Genomic DNA, 21,884 nt, shown 5'->3' on the forward strand with positions numbered 1-21,884 from the left:
ATTACCGTAATTACGGTACAGTTGAAGGCAACTTGAATGGTAGACGGGCTTCGACACCGATAGACCTGTTAGAAATCTTGTTGAGCAGGCGATGAGAGGGAGATGTATGAAGAAGGAAGAGATTGATTTTGATGATGGAGAGACTGAGTATACATACCTAAAACATCAAACTAGCAATAACAGACAAAGATCTCAGCCTGAACTGACTAACAGCGCAGCAAAGAGGATGATATCCCAACAAATCTGCTCTAGAGCTTAGTTTCTGTTATAGTAAATTTTGATAGGTTGTAATATCTACCTGGCGAATCTTGAGATAATCCTACAGAACCTTGAGTGTTGAGACAGGCGTACATAGTCACTTCAGCGCTATACTCCGTACATGACTAGAGATTGAACCCACCATGTCTCCATTAATGTAATCACATTGAAATTTTCCGCTTGTTTGATTTATGAGAGGGCCCGAAACATTGAAACAAGTGGAGTAAGCAATCGATCTCGAGCTTTGGAATTGCTTGCCAGGATGGGTACAAGAGGCAACATCCATTCAGAAAAGCTATGAGCTTTTTTCTAATGGAATACTACCAACAACATTCCCGATCTTTGCCTTGACACTGTCAAACCCAACGTGAATGTTCCGCAAAGCTCGCAAATCTATCTCCGCGACTCGTTCACGTTCCTTCGCACTGGGTTCTGACAGACTCCAAGCAAGTGATATGTGGAAACAGCCAGAGAAATCTTCGCTGTTTAGACTGCTGCTCCTATGAAAGGGGGATGCACTATTCTGCTCTCGGGTCGAGGAGGATGCATAAAGGGGTGGCTGGCCAAAGCGAGCAAGAGTGTCACTTGACAACTTCAATAGGCGGTTCAGAGCATCATGTCTCGGTCTCTGCACACCTAAGACGAGAAACCAGCGTGTCTTTTCAAAATTAGATGACCAATATAAAGTATCCGGCTGGACATTGAATCTAGTTAAAGCATTAGAAAGTTATCAAGAGATTTGCAAGTTTTTCACATACGATGAAACATGCGAATCGTGGATAGCCTTTCGCAACGCCTCGTTAAACGAGACACGCTGCTCGGTGCGAAGAACCACCGGCCGAGACAGGCTGATATGAAGGGGTAGCTGGGCACCGAGATCGCTATGGAGAAGACTGTGCACTGTTGACGCATTCTCATCTGGCAAATACCCGCACTGTGCGATGACATCTGCAAGGAGCGATAGCTCACCTTTCTCTGGGTACCCTGTCAATGTTAGCTCCTTGCACGAGCCGCATAACACCAGCGCCTGACACTCACATTCAAGGTAAAGATGTGTTGGCCAATTCCCTTCCACGTGGGGGATTACGCGTTTTCGGCCGCCATGAAGGCTGGGATTATCTTGCACGCTCACACGTGTGCTCGAGGCATAGAGGTTGTGGAATGCTGCAGGCAGGGGCGGCAGCGATGGCCCTGGGTTGATGTCGTGGCGAGGTTTTTTAACTGGGCGGGGAGAATATCTAGGCTCTGAATCGGATTCCGAATCAGAGTATTGTACTAGGGTCATCTCTGATGTGACAGGAGAATTGTTGTTCTGATAGAAGTCTGGATTCTCAGATGTGGGGAAAGCTCAAGTCGGGAGCCAATCATCATTTGCAATTTCATCTATAAATTTATATTTCGATATTGGCACTTCTTTTACATCTTTAGCTCCTTGTACACTCATACAGCATTTATTACTCTCACACTGTGTTACTAGGACCTAGGTTTGAGCGTCCCATTAGAGACAGCCACCCAAAGCTGAGACCGATCGCGTGTAATGTGTAATGTTTGGGCACGTCTGTTGCAAAATTTCTCAATACAGTTCAGCAGCACGCATGAAACAACCCAGAGCTAATTAAATATTGTCCGAGCAAAATTGCGGGGAAGCTTCGGGGAGCAAATGCTTCTAGACTCAATCTTTTTTGTGGAACGTCTACTTGGATCTTGCATATGAAAGTGGTGATCATTGGCCGACGGAAGCAGCCAAATTGCGAGGACACCACACCTACATTTAGATTGTTTTTACTGCAAGGAGTACTATCTTTGAGTCCAAGCTTTGGTTCGTGCCTTGTTTCATGAATAGTGGACTGGGGTAGTAGCTTCGCTGATGTTCAATAGACAGAGAAGCTACACCTAGCTCACTCGACAATCGTCTGAGGCCATTTGAGCACCATCTCTAGCATCTTCCCCGGAGATGCCTTGATCCTCCGGAAGTCTTCTTCCCATTTGAGTTCGGTATTGATACTTCGGATAGTTTGGCGTCTGAGTACATTCTATTTCTCGTGGATAAGATCTAGACTGCCGACTATCTCAAGGCTCAACAAGACAAGATCTCTTGGACAGCAGTGATCAAGGGATTCATTTCAACTGGGGCTTGAACATCCCCGGCTTTGGGGGCTTGAATGCGCCTGCACGTATTGCCACGGTCTTTGATGGTGGCGATATTCCCTACGAAGCCCCACGTCTTGATCAGGTCGGAAGAGCAATCGGTCGGTCTTTGAAAAATACCGGCCTGCCCAAGAATCAATAGGTCTATGTGAATAGTTTCACTGTCACGCGGAATAAATTTTATCTGCCCTTGAAATTCACACTTTCTAAGGACACCGTTGGAAGTCTTCGGCAGGATGGGCCTACCAAAGTGAAGGAAGGACAACTACTTGGTACCTTGCCTGTAATTTGCTGAATCCATACTTGGGAAGCGAGCACTGGCGAACTATTCCAAGGCTAAAGGGTTATGGAATGTGATCCTGGGGGTTCCACAAGAGGACTTGGATGGGTCCATGAGGAATACTTGGTAGATAGAACTGTTTGATTGAGAGATAGGGGGAAAACTCACCTAATCTTTTATTGTTCTTGGCTTAAAATAGTATCAATGAAAGATTTGAGAGATAATCTTGGTGATACATCAATATCCCCGGCGCCATATGCGAATAACATGGCGGTTTTCTGTTTGAGTATCCGTTTCTCGGACATCTTGTATCGGCATTCCGGCTGAAAGGAAAGTGGATCAATGATCACCTAAACAGAATCCACGTGCAAATCCGATCTCAATTTTCTTAGCGTTATCGATCGTTGATACGCAACGTAGACGTGCTCATTAAGCCGAGGTAACTATATCCGAGGGAAATGGCAGGTAAATTTTATATTCTCATCTATATAACAACTACTTGATTTTATATCATCCTCTGCTTACCACCGACTGTATCTTTTCCACACGTCAACGGTGTCTTTAAATACCTCGGTCAATCCAAGCATTGGTCACAACCATGGCAACCACTTTAGCTGAACATATATCGCTGCAGAAGTTACATGATCATTATGTTTCCACGCACCTTCCACAAAAGATGGGGAATTCAGCACCCATCGCGTACGGAGGCTACGCTATCGCTCTCGCAATACACGCTGCGTATAAAACCACTCCAGATGGATTCCACTTGCACTCGGCGCTTGGGCATTACCTCCGGCCAGTAAGCACTGAAATCAATTTGATATGCACGCCTGTCAAACTCCGACAATCGAAGAGCTTCGTGAGCTACCGCGTTGCCGTCGAACAGAACAACCCCTCGACTGGCCAACCGCACCTATGTATGGAGCTCCTAGCCGACTTTCACACGGATGAGCCGTCCGTTCTCACATTCTCGAGTAAACCCACTCGCAGTTACAGTCACTGGCGTGATTGTGTGCCCTGGGACCGCCTTGTGGAGGACTTGGTCAAGGCCGAGAAAATAACAGAGCCGTTATTCAGAGCTTTCCACACTCTATTCGGACTATCCCGGGGCCTTTACGAAGGCCGCCCCTGTCCGGAAGGAGTCGCAGCTCAGAATCTTCTGGGGATGGCCAAAACCATCAAAACCAGCCAGGAAGAATTGTCTCCGACAGAAAAGTCGTCAGCAGACTGGGTTCGAGTCCAACACCCTCTGCAGACAGAGGGGGAAGAGATAGCCAGCTTGGGCTTCATTATGGATGGTATTTTGGCGTTTTTACCATTGGCACACAATCACATGTTCTTCGACGATGTTGGCGCGTGTTCGAGCTTGGATTTTGCTCTGCGGATCTTTACGCCGCGGCCCAAAATGGATGAGTGGCATTTGAGGGAAATAATCAATCACCATGCTGGCAATGGCCGCACATACAGTGAGAGTAAATTGTGGGATGAGGGAGGTAATTTAGTGGCTTCTATGACACAGAAGTCGATTTTGCGAGTTCCTGCCAAAGCTGCAAGGATGTAAAGTTAGTTATCATTTCCCTTTAGATTTTCTGCTTGCTCTATAGAATATGATATATTATGACCCTATTATTCAATAAATACGAGAATTTCTTAGGTGATTTACTCTCCATACTCTAATCTAGTTCAGAAATTTCCTATTGCAGAATTACCGGGGTTGGTTCGTTTGCTGGATGTGAGTCCAACCGGCACCCGCTATCGCCCTCTGTCTAGTGTGCGTCTCTTACTTTGCACCATATCATTCCCCCCAACTATATATCAAATACATACGACCATAGGGTGTGGAAAACAGGGCTTCCCGTCCGCTCAGCCGTACTTAAGCCACACGCCGGTGAGTTAGTAGTTGGGTGGGTGACCACCAGCGAATCCTCACTGTTGTATGTTTTTGTTCTGTTTTTGTTCTGTTTTTGTTTTGTCATTGGTTGGTACATTTGTTTGCCCTTGCCGCTTTACTCTTCAGCCCCTTCAGGCCCTTCAGGCCCTCTATTCTTCACCCGATCGCCCTGAATACCCCCTTTTTGCTCATGTCCCCGTCCCCACTTTACTTTTTTGGTGGCCAGAATTGATCCTGATCGGAGCTGATCACGGAAAATCGATTCACCGTATCCATTACAACCGTCTGGTCTGGTCTTGGTATTCCCTTCTCCAAGGACATAGTGAAGGTTCTGACCAAAGAAGAGGTGCAGAAACGAATGGCTCGCTCCCATGGAAAATAACCACAATTGAAGAGCTCTCCCGTGCCAAACGCATAGGGTACTTCACTAATTAAGACTAAGTTGAACTGGCGACCTGTTTATTCTCACGGATGGACCACCACTGTCAAGGGCCTAGGCTCTATATCCGGGAAATGATCCACGCTCTTAGGCCTTTTGGGTCGTGGGCTCTCATGTTGTCTCCTACGGGGATCTGGTATATATTGATCCGCTAGTTTTTAATCAACTACGCAGTTATGACTGGCAGGCCCTCTTCTTATTGGATGCCTATGATATGATGTGCTTCCGTAGACTCCGGAGGCTAGAGAGGAAATGACGATGTTGTGCTCTCCGACGCGACCCCACGTATAGGCGTTCGCGTCGGTCCGGTATCGAGTGAAGCCGGCTAGAGTTGCATGTTCCTGATCGAGCATCGCCTCGGCAGCGGCCCGCTCGAGAGGAAGAGCAGCGATCCAGGCGATTGCATAGGATTCCGGGCTAGGGAGAGCGTTACCCGATGCCATGTGCGGAGAGAAGCGCACGACGCTGTCAGATAGGGCGTTAGAAAAATAGGGATATGCGGTTCGCCTTCGTCCTTGAGGAAGCTGGAGTTGAGTCACGCGCAGGGGAACGGAGGAGACTGTGACTGTGGCATGTTATTCATCACCGTCAGTTGCCAATCAGGGCTAGGGGTAACCTATATTGACCTCTTACCGGATTCACTCTCATTCTATCTCAACGTAATCCCACCTGAGTAGGACAGAGGCAAGCCAAGGTTTGTCAGTGGTGGGGCCCTGAGATGTGGGCCCTTGCATGACAAACCCTCTGAGGTCGACTAATAATAGGATATCATGTGCTGTGATAGTGTTCGAGGCTGAGTGTTGGCCATAGCCTGCTTGGTACACAATTAGCCAATCATTTACCGCCGACCAAAATGGCGCTGGTATCTATTATAGTCGAGCATTTTCTGGGCGAAGGTATTTGACACATCAGTGGTCTCAAAACTGCTTGTCGTACGCTTCCTTCATTTGATGAATGAAGGATACTAGGTCTGAAGTTCAGGGCAAGGCAAATAATAATGCCATAAAAAGAAATAGTAGAGGCAGAGTGGGATTCCGGAGACCGGGAGTAAATAATGACTTTATGAACTGGAAAGCGAACACTATTACACGTGAAGTAAGTTATATAAAACTCTGCCGCTCACAACGTCTACTCTTCGTCCGTACAGTTAGAATGCTGACAAATAAAACTGTTTCGAAAGCGCCAAATTGTCAATCAGATGGCACCATGACGTAGTTCACCTGGTCCTGGAAATGTGCAAAAGGGTTTGAACATGGGGACGAGGATCATATGGGTGAATAGAAACATTTAGTCCGAATTGATATAGATGCCCGTAACTGGCAATTTGTATGGATTCTGACTATCCTGTAGTGCTTTCAAAGGCTTCAGGGGAAGTATATTTCCTAGCACCTGCTGCGTCGTTTATCGGAACACTATAGACCCTCGGCATCTATTACAGGCAGGGAAATGCATTTCATTGCCTGAAAACAATCTTTACTGTGGTATCGTGAGCTGTGAGATAGATCGCCCCGTCCAATGGTAGTGGATATGTCATCTCCCCCTGTAGTTCCATCACGTCCACCATAAGAGATTCATTAGGTAGCCTGGTCACCTGGTCGACAGTGATTGGTTCAATGGTGTACACAGGAAACTGAGATGTGGATTCAAAGGTCGAACTTTCCTCCATCTCGAGGTATATATGCAAGCGGTCAGCAAAAAAGAACGGAGGCGAATTTAACGTGTGGATAATTCCAGTGAATGGGTCACTGAGAACAAGAGAACAGCTACTAAATAGCTTATTATTCACGGACGGACTCTGTCTGTTTGTTGAAACTGCATTTGAAAGAGCAGGTTTCATAATCTCGGAGTCTGGAGCGAAACTAGGAACCGACGCCGTTCTCTCCGTGGCAATATCGACAGGATCCTGTACACCGCTCATTGTCGACACGGAGGTCAACATAGGAAGTAACGTGCTTTCATTCGGGCACGGATGGACACTCGTTTGACCTTTTTCTCGGGCCCTGATGGTTTCTCGAGCATAGTTCAGTAGGAAGTCATTAAATCGGTGCTCCAGGTACTTCAACGACAAAGCTGCTGGTATTCGCCAATTAGGGTACAATCTCCCATGTGTGCGTGATGTGTACATCTTTCCATGGCTATGGATCAATGCATGGCATAGAAAGCACGCATCCTTGCTGGATCCAATGACCCGTGGGAACAACGGAGCCGACCGTGTTTCGCAGTCGGCGATAAGCTGGACCTCTGCATGGATTTTGGCTTCTCGAAGAATTCTAGTTGTTTGCTCGCAAAATTGTTCGCTCAGATTCTTGATTTTGCCACCATTTATGAATCGGGAAATCTGAGAGATGCTATAGTATTTGCCATTGATTTTCCCTAAACGGCACAGCACTGCTGAAAGATTAGGCGAGTATGCGGGGTCGTGGGGTCTATCAAAAGCGGCTTGAGGAAGAGTCGCTAGACGAATCTCAAGGTTTCGGACAAGAGGAAACTTCTTGGCAGTGCGATGAAGTACTCGAGCGGCTTCTTTATATCGGGATATTTTTCGAATTATATTGAGTAGAGTAGCTGCAAAGGCTGACTCATTGATCACCCTGTTAGAACCAGTGGGAATTAAATAGAGGAGTTGCTGCAAGCCTTGTACGTTGTTTAACTGGTATATCTTCTCCACAATATCATTGAGACGTGACGGGATGCGATAATTAGACCACTCATTGACGGATTGGATAACCCTCTTGGACTCCTTGTGGAATAATGACAAGCTTTCCTCAAGGTTGGACTGGCGGAGCATCTGCGGATTAATTTGCTGAGTGCCTTCCGTCGCCTTTCGGAGAATATCTTTGATAGAGGCTTTAGACTCTCTCCATTTCTTTCCAGCGAGGCGCAATCGGCAAGCAATTCGAGAAGAGCACATGTTTACGATCATCTCCAAGAGTTGTTTCGTGATCTCCATAGAGCTACCTCTTTCTGACCAAATACGAATCAGCAGCTACCACGAATGGAGGGTTACAACGAACCATAAAGAGAGCTTCGGAGAATACTAAAAATATTCTCAAATCCCGTTTTCAGAGATTGAAGTAGGCCATTTCCATCTGTATATGTTCTCTTATTGATCGCCAAGAGAGCTTTCAATGCCGTTCCATCGCGGTCCTGCTCAATACACACTGCAGGAATATAATCCGGCCCATCTTTAGTTTTGGCAAGAAAGGAGAGAATTTCCACTAGGTCCCTTTCATTGGAGAATGGAAGCGAATAGGCCTTTTCGAGACCTCGAAAGGGTTCAGCGGGTTTTTGTTGCGGTGATTCAGGGACTTCATGGAGTAGATAATTGAGAGCAATATTCTCTGCACAGTTTGCGGCAGCAATGTGGGATTCACCGGTCATCGTGCGAGACCCACGGTGACCAGAGCGTCGGAAAGAATGCGCAATTAGAGCACGATGAGATCTTGAACCACGAACAATTGATTAGTTAAGAGGGCCACAGGCAAGCATGCTGGGGGTGAGGCTACTTTAATAGCTAAAAGAAAAGAGGGAGAGAAACGCAGATGTACCTTGTAAATCGGACCAGTCGAATTTGTAGACGAGGGCAAGAAAAGGATTTCATTGGGCTCTGTAGCACGGATGACACGGACACCTGCTGCTTGTTATCGCAAACAGTGAGGCGTCCCTTGCTAACCACAGCGGTGCCATCCTATTCGCAAATCCTAGTCTACATGCAGCCTCATACTCACCCCGCCTTCTTCGCACAAACATCAACACCATTCCTACCACCAGTGCCTAAAATTACAATATCTTTCAATGAATACGGTATGGGTAGGCAGTAGGCCACGATCAGCCCTATGCCTCCGCAAGTGTCTCCGTCACACACCTACCACATTGACCCTCTCTCTGCTGAATTCCTTCCGACGGGTAGCGCGAGCCATTGGGCAGGATTGTCTAATCTCCTGCGAATCACGCTTTGACATCTGCACTTCGCCACTTTTGATCCTCTCAGTGCTTACTTCTGCATAACATTAGGCAACAGCGACGTATGCCCTCGGATTACAATTTATCGCAGCAACGGTATTCCTCCTCTTGGGCCCAAGATCTCGGCGTTCCTAATCGTATATGGGTGGGCCCTTGTCAGCTTAACTTATCACCACGTGACTCCCAAATCCAACCCCTTCCCATCATAAACAACCCGTATCGCAAGAAACGGCCGGATCGTTGGCACATCAACCTCTCATGGCAACTGAAATTACTCCATCAGGGAGTCTCTAAGAGCTTCCCCTGACACCGCCGCCTACGAAAGAAAAATCATTGTCGAGAGGGGCTGCGAGACGGTGTTTGGTTCCCTTTCTTACCTTCTGTCAGACTAGGATATGGCCCCCCTAGGCCCTAAACAGGAACCTTGGTTTTTGTTATGGTCTAGTGGTAAAATACGCCGTATTTATTCCGACACCTTCGTTTGAGCCCCTACTAAGCTCGAAACCCTTCAAATGCGTCACTTACTTCACTCCGTAACTCCCTGTCAATATCTCTTACGTTAAGTCGGTCCACTAGCACCTTATTGACTGTTTCCTGTACGCCGCAGATGCAGACTTTATACATAGGAAAATCCAATGTCTCGAGGTGTATAGATTTGCTTGATTAAGCTACCATTCTGTGTAGTCTTGTGGAAAAATCTAAAATGACATGGATTCACAAGACAGCAGCAACATCAAAAAAGCAAGGGTACATCTTCCGACCATCCACCCGGCATCTCCATCCGTCGATCAATCATTGCCCAAAAGTCTCCCACAAATTCATCAGAGGACTCACTAATCCATAAGCACCAGTCCTCCGGTGTTGGGCCGTGTGAGAATCCAATCAACCGAATAACAAAGCGCCTCGATCTACCGAAAGTTTGAAAATCAATACAACCCCCTTGGTCTTTCAGTATCAGCTCTTCCTTCTCACCGAAATCTTTCAGGTTGACATTAGCATCTTGAAGATCCCGCAACAGCGCTCTGAGGGCTTCGTTGCACTTTTTTGTAAATGAGCCTTCAAGCGGTTTAGAGAGTTGGAAACAACCGTCTAAGAAAGCATGCAATAGAGTCAGCCCGTTCATTGTTTGGTGTATCTGAAGACCATTTCCCAACATTTCCCGAAATATGATATGCCATTCCTGATAGACTTTATGCTGCATAGCCCTGTCCTTGATGGTATTGTAGGGCCAATTTGAGTCGATTTTAATGCAGCCCATACAATATGCAACACCACGAGGCAAAGTGATCATGTGAGTGCTGCCGACAAAAGAGCCAGTGTCTGGCACTTCAAAGTTAGAAAGTGTAAAAGAGACCCCATTGAGAATGGCACTAATGACGGAGGGCCCATTCCAAAAATTGCGGGATAAGCAAGGACCTATTTCGTTAATGGCAAACTGAATGCGCTGCTCATCGGACAAGGTGAAAAATAACGGGCAGCAGGCTTGCTGGAGGAAAATAAATTCCTCTGCTGTGCCTCTGAACCTGTGAAAGCTTCTCATAAAGACATCCCAGGGATCCTCCTGTGATTCATCTTCAAACTGACAGAGCAGCCGTAGAAGTGGGAAAATAGGTTGTGACTTCCTAGGAGGGTTTATCCTAACTCGCCCTATTGTAGAAATTGGCTTCATATTTGAATCATCCAGTGCATTTGGATCAGCTCCCTGTTCCAGTAGAAATTCCGCTACTTCGAAACTGTTATTGTAGCAAGCCCACTACTATACTTTAGATACTCCTGTGAAAGGATAGGATGATAAGCCACTTACAGATAGTAAAGTCATTCCTAATTTATCCCTTACAAAAGGGGAGACGTTCCCAGATGAGAACACTTGACGTAGACCGTCAAGGTCTCCATCTTTGGCATATTCAAAAACTGGGTCACCGCATGGACGAATATCATAAGTGCGAAATACCCATTGCCAACCGCCGTAGGCTCTTTTCCCTTGAATTTCAATGACTTTCGAGGTGACCCAGATTGGCAGACCAAGCCGCCATGAATAAATGCTCTTTTGCGACGATATGTGCACTACACTGGAAAGTGATCTAGGTTCTTGTTTTTTTTCTTGATGATAGTTAGATATCATAAGCAGGATACTAGCTGCGGCTGAGCCTTACTGTCACTTATGTTGTCATTAACTTGAATCTGAGGAACCATAACTGTTTGTATCTGCATTAAAGCTCTGTAAAAAATATTAGCTATAGAGCTCGCAGTGAGAAAGCTAGCCAAACATACATTGAATAGCATTGCTGCGAAAGGGAAAGCAATCGAATCGAATTGCTGAGTCTGGCCTTATATTTGTCCACTTTGCTCTTTTGAAGCACTATTTTCAACGAAGAGTAGGATCGCCTAAAGCGACCAGACGGACGAAGGTCTTTGGCAAGATCCTTTGAAATGATCTGGAGGCTCTCTGCTGCTTTCCTGCAGACCTCTAGACTCTGAAATAAATGTCCATTCATTTCTATGGCATTCGCCATTGGGCCCGATGAAAGATTCTGTTCGGCTTTCCGCAAGATGAGATCATAAATTTCTAGCTCCGCGATGAGTTCTTGCATGTCTTCGGGCGCGTCGCGGATCTGGCCCCAGCAGTCTTTGATTTGGATAATCGACTTGGAGATCTGCGCAACGACGGTTCCAAAGGTAATCGCCCCTGAAACGATCCCGATCACTTCAGCCATCTTGTCCCAGCGGCCGCAGATGAGCTGTTGAAAGAAAGAGGAGAGAGGAGATAACCCCAGCTGAACAGCGGGGTTTCGTGGCGCATGATTTTGTTTTGCATGAGGGCGACTCATGTCGCTCTTTTCGTTGGGCATCTATGCTGCGCCTCGGACTCAGTTAGCGTTGGCTGATTTGGCCTTAGCAGGCAACTTTTTAAGCAGCCAATCATTCCTTCTCAGATGCCTACAACTAGTCGCCTTGATTAATTGTGTCATGCTATCTCCATTTTTTACATCACAGTCTGTCCGTCTTTCTCTTCTCTTCAACTGAGTACTTTTCGTAAATGCAAATGGTTTCTTCCATACTGATGCGTGACAGTTGGCGATAGTTTCGACACTCGACCGGGGTATACTAGATATCAATAGAGTTATAGTTGAGGGCATAACCTACTACATACGATTCGAGACTGCACTAATATATATTGTGGATTATGTGACGGGTAGCGCTTCATATATAGCGAGAGCAGTTCTTACGCGCTACCTAAGAAACTTAGTCTTTGTTAAGGATTCAAGTGCCCGAACTAAAAGTCCTTTACTAGTTTTAAATGGCCTTAGACACTAAAACCTCGGTCGGCTAAGACGATACTAAATGTCTAAGTATTATATATCGGAAGGCTGGATCGGGACGTCGGGGGTTAATCTAGATACCGGATAGTTAGCCAAATATTTGCCATCTTCCTCGTCTATTAGTTACTCGATAACTATACTATTATGGCTTACGTCACCCCATTCGTATAACTTAAGTTAATACTCCTTTTAGCTAGGGTTGATAGAGATGATCCTTCGTAGCCCTAGGAAACTTAAAGAGACAAAGAGCTCGGCGGTCGGTTTGGATTCTCTTTATATTGATCTAAATATAGTTATGATCCACTTGTAAACGCTATCTAGCTATATCTCGTGTAGCGTTAAGGAAAGCTGTTAGTAGGCGTGTAAGGGAAGCTTTACGTTCGAATTAACCTATCCTTGCTTTTCTATAACTATACTACACTATCCGTCGGTCTACTAACTACCATATATCCTAGGCGGATTATTCTATACTCTATATGTACCAGCACGTCGCCCCTAATACCCACTACTAATAGGGTAAGAATTATCCACGAGTCGCGTGACCGCCACACTTAGAACTAACGCTTTACTAAGCTTAATCTGAATATCATTAGATAATAGTATTTTGTTTCGGATAGGTCTCAGATAATGAAATTAGTGGCTATAACCTCTCTTTTCAGTCTAACAACCGGCCCGATAGACGTTGATTTAAGTGTTATATGATTTAGTGCCTAACCTTAGCCGTGGTGATAACCACTTTTTACCCCTCTTAATCGCAGCGTGAAGATAGCCAAGTCTTACCTCTGCCCTCGCAAGGTATTTCAAATTCTCGGCTATATTGGATTTAAACTGATCTTACCCTTAGGAGCTCGATTTAGAACTATTCTTTCGCACTCGATGGAACCTCGACCGTTGGAACGTTAAAGCCGAAGGGATCCGAATAGAGATTAACTCATTACTACCACAAGTCACCTGAAGACTCCAACTACGCCCTCCTATGAAAGGCGCTCGCCTCTACTGTGAGCAAAATTGCCACGGCAATTCCGGAGCTGAAATTGAAGCAGAGGCGAGACAGGATCAAAAATCTCAAGTGGTACCTGAAAGTTCCGGACGTGTTGGACGATGATCTCACAAACAGTCTGCGAAGCTCGGATACACGGTTTCTACGAATAGATTTCGACAAAAGCTACTTATATCAAATGGAGAGATAGGAAATTCGGAAATGACAGAATGCTAGTAGACTTGACATTTCCCATGGACAGTCCAATGGCGGGAGTCCCACGGGAAATGTCAAGATCTACTTCCAACTGCCCAAAATGCCGACCAGCTGCCTAGCCAAAACCCCTTCAGAATAGACAAGCAGAATAGTGATGGCGGAAGAGTGAGCTAAAGTATAGGAGGATACATAAATCAAACAAGTATTGCGTGTATTTATTCCAAAACTAGGATTTTTGCCTTCAAGTATAGGCTTGTGAGATTCAAAAATGTTACATGGGTTATGATAAGGAATTATCGGTTTATATAATAGTACTAGGTCTTAAAAGCCTTCGAGTCAGAATATACTATTTGCTTATTAGTACTAAGCCACTGTGTAGGATGGAAGCCGAGTACCTAGCTCGAAATAGCCTTTAAAGTCGAGAAACTATTTTAAGTGCCGAGCTATGTCCTAAAGTATGAGAGGCACCTATAACGAATATGTAACAATATAGAATTTAGCAGCTATTTCCATTCACAAAGAAACTGGGAGAAGAACATAAATAGAACCAGTAATTTCTTAAAATAGCAGAAGATAAATACGTCTTTTACAGTTTAGCGATTTGTTTCTCTGCTTCCCGGGCTAAGACTTACTCGTCGAAAATAAGTAACTTGTGACGGAAACCAGATTCTATTCGTGGAAGTACGGGCGGAATATTCAGGTGGGTGAATAGCTCCCCTGAGTGCCCCGAATAAAGCGGCGAGCCGCCCATACCCGAACCGTGGGCGCTAGGTGACCACCACCTTAGGCATGCTGTTGTATGTTTTTGTTTTTTTATTTGTCTTTAGATAGAGTGCGTTGTGCTGAAGTCTAGTCGACGCCAACCTACAACTACACAGAAAGTACGTCGGCGTGTTCTTAACGGCGTCGATATACTATCTAACTCGGGTACTTGGCCTAGCAGCAATCACTATCGCGATCTTTACCGTACAGATATCTGATTAATTTTAGCTAGTCTATTTAGATTACTCTGGTCCTGGCCGATGGGGTTCTTGAGATCTGTAGTAAGCTCCTAAATAGATTTCAGGTATTCTAGATTAACTTGCAGTTAAAATCGGGGCTGTAGCCCGTAGCGTTCGTTGATGTATGTGACTAGGGTATGTACAATGTAGGACTATCACTATTTACGCAAAGCTCATTTGCTCTCTTCTGTTTTTTCCGCGGCAATCTTCTCCACCTGCTCCTTTCGTTTCTTGAGCACATTATGAATTTCCTCCACGCTTTCTCTCAACACGTCTTCTGCCTCACTGCCCCTCTTTTGCGCGATAGCCTGTAGTGATTGCAATTGAGGGATGACGCTGGATCCACCAGGTATCATCTTGAGCCACTTGTCCAGGTCACCCAAGCCGCTTGTCTTGGCTTGTTCAACCTTGTCTGTGATGTACTTCTCCACATCCTCCGTCTTACCCGAAGAAGCGGTCTCTTTGACAAGACGCCATAGATCTTCAGTATTGCCCTTCTTCAGGGCATCGGCATTGTCTTCAACCTTTTCCTTGAGCTTTGGGTATTTATCAAGGTATTGCCGGGCCTCCTCAAACCCCTTCTGCCAAGTCTCATCCCCTAGCTTTTCAATTTTTGACTTCTTCTCTCGGATCAAGTTTTTGATCTCTTCAACTGAATCAGCATTCATGCCGCGCTGCGCAATGCTGGAGATTTGTTGCCAGGTCCGATTGATCTCTTCCTTCGCCTGGGGCCCATAAGCGTCACCCATCTTTTTAAGTTGATCCAAACTACCACCGATCTTCTCCTTGAATTCAGGGTGATTGCTGAGAACATTCTCCGTGGCATCGCCAGCAAGATCGAACAACTGCTTGAGATATTTTTGTAGCACGTTCAAAGCCTTGGACGCCGAGTCTATGTTCAATCCTTCTTTGTTCGAGAGCTCCTTTAGCTCCGTGTATGCATTCTTGACCACTTCATCAAATTCTTTTCCATGATCCTTTCTGATTTTATCGAGGTCGTCAAATGCGGTATCGACGTAGCCGCGAGCGCCAGGGATGAAAACAGCATAGCTTTTGATCGTATCCTTCAACCAGATAAATGCTTCGTTTGGCTCAGGTGTCTTTTCAGTAATTGTCTTCTTGGCCTGGTCGATGTATGCTTGTGTCTGTTTGCTGCTGTTCACGAGTGTCTTGGCTCCAGAAAAGTGGTACCAGGTGTATCCCGTGAGGAAGGCGGCGGCTCCACCAGCAAGACCGCCAATCAATGCGGGGTTACCACTGGTGGAAGAATGAGATGCAGTGGATTGGAAGCGAGAGTTGATAAAGCGAGCGTTGGGTTGCAATCGCTGTCTGGCAGACCTCGCTGCAATTCCTGAACTTCGTCCGAGCATGTTGGATTATTGGGAAGATGGGGTGAAAATGAGAGAGTATTGTGAACTGTAACACTCGGTGGGTTAGGTTAAAGTGTAGTAAATACTTGAAATTGACTTCTAATGCAGAAGGATACTGAGCTTTAATAGGCAAAGAGGAAACGTAAATTCAAGGAATAGTTCGCAGCCCATCATTAATTTGTGGATATGACGTCCACAGGTAACTTCTAAGGTAGTCTATGTAGAATACCCTATTATCATTACCCAGTATGAAAATCAGGGAATCTACTCTGTTTCTGAGGTCATTGGCAGCGAAACCCAGAATCGGGCCAAGAATGGCGAAATGACGTCATCTAGTGGTCGAGTTCGCAGGACGGAGTAAAGCCCCAACCCCAAGCCGTAGGCGCTTGGGGACCACCACCTTAGACATGATCTGCGTCAGGGGTTTTGGTGCCCTGTATCTTCGGGGAATTTTGGGTGAAGAATATTCAGGTTGGTGAACTGTCGCCTGAAGCCTGGATGAAGCGGCAGTCGCCTAGCACTGAGCGATGGACGATAGGTGTGGTCAGCCATACTTTTGGCTGTTGTATGTTTTTATTCTTTTTGTATTATTTGCCATATGCTGCCTCTATAGTGCACTAGGTGAGTGTGGCTGGGTGATATGGGTGAGAAGTCTACGGAATAGGATGACAGCAGCCAAAGTACATCATCCAAGAATGGCACGTAGACACACACTTTGAAAACTAAGAGACTAATTGAGTTAACGGTAATGACTCCTGCAGTATCATTTTCAACGTCGAATGCACGAGTTATTGGATGTTGTGCAGTGCAACTGAAACGTAATGGTATCCCTAGTTGTCCTCTCCTTGTGTTTTTCTCCCCTGCTTATTGAAGGAACGGCCATACCTATACCCCGTCAAATTTTGATCTCAACTGTTGAGCAGCATGATTAACTGCGAATTTGATGCATGCCACCGTGGGACTAAAAGAACGACATGCTTGCAATCGGGTTATACAAAGAACCTCAAAGGGTCGATAGTTGTCTAGATCTATTTCTGAAGCAAAATTCAAGAAAGACTTCGAATATATAATAAATGCCATTTCACTTCCTTTGCACTCACTTGATCCGAATCAGCACTCTATCACAATCTGATAACACAATTCAATCCAGTAAACACCAGTCTCCGCCTTCTATTCAATAAACCTTCAACCCTAACCAGTACAACATACAGGCAAACTCTAGTTCAACAAACCAAAGATGAAGCCGAACATTATCCTCGCCATCCTCAGCTTGAGCCTTACCGCGATTGCGGCCCCTACTCCGCTGAATCGTATGAAATCATCTCCCCTAGCTAGTGAGAATAATTCCTAACAAAAACGAGTCCATAAAGAGCTTCAAGTTCGTAACACCGATGCCAATGATGCTCCACTTACTCCCCCAACACCTCCAACCCCTCCCACGACCCAGAATGTTCCCGTTGTACATCCTCCACCTGGAAAGGACTCTGGCTACCCTGTAGTCCAAGCTAATCCACCAACTCTGCCGACTCCTCCCACTCCTCCTAACAATGTTCCTGTTAATGCTCCCGGATATCCGTATCCTTATGTCAATGCTCCGCCAAACCCGCCAACTCCTCCCACTCCCCCTACACCTCCAACCCCGTCTGGTGTGTATGGTCCGATTATCGGTGATGGAAACTACCCAAACCTCCCTCCTGTTCCCCCGACTCCTCCCACTCCTCCGACTCCCCCTACTTCTGGATGATACTGAGAGAGCGATATCGTTGGAGAAGTAGCATTAGCTGGTGGCAATACCGCGGTGCTGGTGAAGATATTGAGGATTGATGCATGGTACTTGATGTTTTATGTCATCTAGGATCGATTTTATACAAACTGTCGACGTTCTTTAAGTTATATCTAGTATAACTAAGCAATGACCAAAGTTTAGGTTTTACTTCATACTCTACTATATCTACGTGATTTCTCTTATGCTTTCTAGGGCAAACACGATAAATAGTCGCTATTAGATTAGAAATTAGGGTACGGGACACTAATTTAAAAAAGTAAAAAAAGAAATCTCTCCCTCGGGGAATCGAACCCCGGTCTCCCGCGCTTATCGGTTTTAATGACAAGCGGAAATCATCACCACTAGACCAAGGAAGATGTGATGGCTGAGTTACTGCTCGGCCACTTGGCTGGTTGATGAAGCTTTTACACCATTGAGAGAAATAGATTGCATCTGTAAATGTAATGACCAGATTCAGTAGCTTGCGCTTCGATAGCGCGCGCGGTAAGTTCTATGAGCCAGGAATCATGAACATCCGCGGCTTGAGTATTTCTGCGAGAGGGGAAGTAGAGGAGACGAGTTGTATTGGCGACAACAGCAGTACTTACAGCGCACCATCTGCGATTTAGTTCGAAGTGTAACATCAGATATTTATTGACCAATCACTGCATCAATCAAAAAATTCAGATATAAGATAAACGCCTCACCCGGAATTTGAACAAGTTATTAAGCAACAGTAAGACTCGCACCTCGTATATCCGAGTTATAGACTGATTCGTATAGAATTGTGATGATTTACAATGAGGATGAAAGTGAACACTCTTGTGACAGTGCTGGGCACAGCTCCCACTGGCATAACTGCTCCTGTCCCCAACCCACAAAGTAAGAAAGGTTTTAATCTCAGATTAGGATGAGGTTTTGCTATTTGGCCAATTCTATACCACAGAGTTTTGTTGTGTGAAAATCTCACCTGGTCTCGCGAATGACTTGTATAAGACGGCGCCGTTGTGTCAGAATGTTGATTGTTTCTTTAAGCGCGAGATTGAAGCGATTAAGGCTCCTAATATCGCTATTGTAATTCTAACTTCGCTTCCAGGTCCAACCTGGAATGGTGGTAGTCCTACACCGAACTGTATTCCTCCTCTACTCTATGGTGTTATATAGTCCCTCCAAATGGATGCAATGTTGAAATAATCAATTACATCTGATCTTCTAGTGCATTGCACATGCGAGGAATTATTTGTGCACTCTATAGGAAAAAATAATTATTTCCGTAGAATTACTCTACTATCAACCCTGATGGTGATGAGAAGTATTGAATTGTCCCACAAAAGGAATGTAGCACATCACAAGTGTGTTTCGACTAGTTATGACATATTGTACATTTGAGACATCTGATCCAGAGAATATACAAATAGTAAGTAAGAAGCGGTGAAAAAGAAGGGAGTCTAGACCATCTAGACAGGCCAGGGGGTTGTGACGCTATTTCTTAGCGGATGAGCTTAATTCATGAACGAGTCATAGGAAGGGAATTGATATCCGGTGACTTTTAAGGATAATTAAATGAAAGATATCGAGAAAAGTAATGAATTAACTTTTCTCTTATTAGTATGACGATTAAAGAAAAAAAGAAAAAAAATATGTAGTTCAGGGATGTCGTCATAGTCGATCAGTACGTGGAAGTCTCGGATGCGTGGATGCAACATGGGCCTTGCATAGATCTAGTGCAGGTGAATCATGGGATTTCCAAAATAGATACGGAGAATAGAATAAAATTCACTGTTATAACCTATTGCTTTCTGTAAGGAAAGTAGAATTTGTTCCTGTGTACCTGTGATATCATTTTATCTGTATAGTTTTAGGGCTCCGTATACGTACCAGGAGTCAGCCTCAAAGAACATATTTTGACCCACATGATCTTTTTCTCTTAATGATTATTGGTACATATAGTAAAAACGTTAAAAATGAAAATGTTAATCAAGTACTAAACCCACATTAGAAATTCTAACCACGAGGAACCGTAGACGCAAGTCATCACGTCACGTCCGCAGCTTCCTCTAGATATAACCTCCCCTAGACTCTCTTCCTCACTCTTACTATTCTTCCGTCTACATCTATCCTCATATTCATCTCTTTTCTCTTATAACAACATCTTCAACTGTTGTACGAGATACCCTGCATCACAGCTCAGCCTCACCTATTCTAAATAAAGTACTTATACCGGGTAATCTTCGCGCCTTGCGCTTTTCACCCTGGATACCTTTTCACCCTACAATATTCCTTCAAATTATCAAATCCAAATGGCTGTTGACTGCATCCCCATGGCCGCAGGCCACCTTCCCTTCAACAACGTTCAACACAACGTGGGAACAAACATGGGCAGCAACAACCCATACGCCCGCTACATTTCACCATCACCATCCTACTCTCGACGGTCGCGTTCTGAGTCTTTGAACACCGCACCTTCTATCTGGTATTCCGGCGCACCCGAACATTATCCGGTGGAGCCGAGACGCAAAAGAGAGCACTCTACTCCTCGTCGCCGCACCAAGTACCCCCGCCACTCACAGCTTGTGCAACCCGATATCATCGACAGACTGGACGATGTCACCAATTTCTCCTATCACCACGAGGGCCCGTACGACGCAGCCCGCCCTGAACGAAACCGCTATGTTCAATCCAGCCCTCTGGAAGCCGTCAAGGAGTCAAATGCCGAGGCTCTCCGGGCTACCCCCCACCACAAAATCGCCGACGCCCTAAACAGTCATCGTCCACTGGATGGCGTCGCTTTTTACCCTCCTGGAACCACGGATCGCAATGGCCAGGAGTACTCCTACGAAGAGGGATCGAATATGATGAACGACTTTTCTGGTAACTTTATGCGCATTCCTGGAATGGTATGTTCTCTTCCCATCCGGTTATGTCACTATTACTAACTCCGTTCTAGAAATTCACCGATGAGGACTTCAAGAACGACCCATTCTACAACCGTCCCCTGGTGAACCCGTTCTCTGAACTACGAAAGAAAATCAGTCTGCGACTCAAGAAACGACGCAATACCAACTAAATTGGTCAAACTTCGACAATTTCACGACCTGATGAGAGACTGATGATTACGCGATGATGGATAATGCTACATGCACTCTTTGGGATTCGGGCTTGGGATTAAATTTGGATTTGGAAATGGTCATGTGTTATCGTTTTTGTCTTCAGGAGTTCATTAAATGATATGAGAGGGATTCAACTTTTGTTTTACGGATATGGATAATGGTGTATACCGATACTTCATGTATGTACTTCAACAAATGAAAGGCCAAGGCCATTTTCAAACTTTTTTCTCGTGTCGTGACTCAACTAGACTTGTTACTTCAAATTATTCCTGGATAATACTTGCGATCAGCTCCATCACTCTTTCAGGTTAGGCTTACAGTGTAGAATCTCACCCCACAGCCGAAGAATGTCAGCTGTTACACACTGCCGATCGGCCTCATCCGCCCCCTCGCAGTGCAGATCACGAGTTCTCCATTCCTACAATAATGATAGTTTGACTTTTTGCGGGAGGAAGCTATTCGCTATCTCATTATACCATCATCATGAGCTTAATATCTATATTTTCTACCCGCTTCCTAAATAAGTAACCACCTCTCTCTTCGCTTCATATGCATCAAAAAAGCATACCCTGATTCGAACCCCTCACCCCGCAATAATATGCAGTAAAGAATGCATCCAAGAAATCTTAATATTGGCTTTTTGACGTGTAATATCCTTGGCGCGTCGAAAGCCATGTGGGAAGTGAGTGCATTTTACTCCGTACACGAGATTTACATAGAAAGACTGTGTATAGGACTTAACTCGTGGAGATAATTCGGGCGCCGAGAGCGCTTTGGGCATGAATATGTGTGCTCTTTAGGTAGCTGCATTTACGAGCTATGCTTACGAGGGATAAATGGTAGCCTGGACGCTAGGCATCAGGAAGTTGGTCTTTCTGGGGCGGTGATAATTATAGTATAGGAATTACGTACCTCTCAATCTTTAAGTTATTTATTTTAGAAAGATCTATATGCCATGAGATATGTTGAGAAAAATGAGAATGTTGTACATGCACTCCGATGAGACATGTGATTGGATGCATGGATGCCTGAGGCCTACTCGCCAGGGACATCTTCAACTGAACATTCACTTTTACGCTGACATTCTTTGATATTTTCTCTTGATTTTTACCATGTTAATTTAATTGTACCTCCTTACTTTCAA

General features: G+C 45.2%; 7 protein-coding genes across 7 annotated transcripts; 3 read left to right on the top strand and 4 right to left on the bottom strand.

Annotated features, from left to right (window-relative positions):
• Positions 1 to 553: 553 nt before the first annotated feature.
• PGRI_085180 (HVSL domain-containing protein) lies at positions 554 to 1,543 on the bottom strand (the record flags this gene model as incomplete). The annotated part of the gene is made up of 3 exons (XM_040796232.1): positions 554 to 965; positions 1,017 to 1,242; positions 1,297 to 1,543. The coding sequence occupies 3 exons, from the start codon at positions 1,541 to 1,543 to the stop codon at positions 554 to 556; spliced, it is 885 nt and encodes a 294-aa protein (XP_040650770.1).
• Positions 1,544 to 3,362: 1,819 nt separating this feature from the next.
• Positions 3,363 to 4,247, top strand: PGRI_085190 (thioesterase family protein; the record flags this gene model as incomplete). Its single annotated transcript, XM_040796233.1, has 1 exon — positions 3,363 to 4,247. One exon carries the CDS (start codon positions 3,363 to 3,365, stop codon positions 4,245 to 4,247), a length of 885 nt encoding a protein of 294 aa, XP_040650771.1.
• Positions 4,248 to 6,469: 2,222 nt separating this feature from the next.
• On the bottom strand, positions 6,470 to 8,397 carry PGRI_085200 (nucleic acid/nucleotide deaminase domain-containing protein; the record flags this gene model as incomplete). Its single annotated transcript, XM_040796234.1, has 2 exons — positions 6,470 to 7,980; positions 8,031 to 8,397. The coding sequence occupies 2 exons, from the start codon at positions 8,395 to 8,397 to the stop codon at positions 6,470 to 6,472; spliced, it is 1,878 nt and encodes a 625-aa protein (XP_040650772.1).
• A 2,792-nt stretch (positions 8,398 to 11,189) lies between these two features.
• PGRI_085210 (uncharacterized protein) lies at positions 11,190 to 11,828 on the bottom strand (the record flags this gene model as incomplete). The annotated part of the gene is made up of 2 exons (XM_040796235.1): positions 11,190 to 11,197; positions 11,384 to 11,828. The coding sequence occupies 2 exons, from the start codon at positions 11,826 to 11,828 to the stop codon at positions 11,190 to 11,192; spliced, it is 453 nt and encodes a 150-aa protein (XP_040650773.1).
• A 2,840-nt stretch (positions 11,829 to 14,668) lies between these two features.
• PGRI_085220 (uncharacterized protein) lies at positions 14,669 to 15,865 on the bottom strand (the record flags this gene model as incomplete). The annotated part of the gene is made up of 1 exon (XM_040796236.1): positions 14,669 to 15,865. One exon carries the CDS (start codon positions 15,863 to 15,865, stop codon positions 14,669 to 14,671), a length of 1,197 nt encoding a protein of 398 aa, XP_040650774.1.
• Positions 15,866 to 17,102: 1,237 nt separating this feature from the next.
• Positions 17,103 to 17,609, top strand: PGRI_085230 (uncharacterized protein; the record flags this gene model as incomplete). Its single annotated transcript, XM_040796237.1, has 2 exons — positions 17,103 to 17,175; positions 17,227 to 17,609. 2 exons carry the CDS (start codon positions 17,103 to 17,105, stop codon positions 17,607 to 17,609), a joined length of 456 nt encoding a protein of 151 aa, XP_040650775.1.
• A 2,321-nt stretch (positions 17,610 to 19,930) lies between these two features.
• PGRI_085240 (uncharacterized protein) lies at positions 19,931 to 20,697 on the top strand (the record flags this gene model as incomplete). Its single annotated transcript, XM_040796238.1, has 2 exons — positions 19,931 to 20,527; positions 20,578 to 20,697. The coding sequence occupies 2 exons, from the start codon at positions 19,931 to 19,933 to the stop codon at positions 20,695 to 20,697; spliced, it is 717 nt and encodes a 238-aa protein (XP_040650776.1).
• Between the last annotated feature and the right edge of the window lie 1,187 nt (positions 20,698 to 21,884).

Source organism: Penicillium griseofulvum, assembly GCF_001561935.1.
Source record: "Penicillium griseofulvum strain PG3 chromosome Unknown contig_10, whole genome shotgun sequence".
NCBI lineage: Eukaryota > Fungi > Ascomycota > Eurotiomycetes > Eurotiales > Aspergillaceae > Penicillium > Penicillium griseofulvum.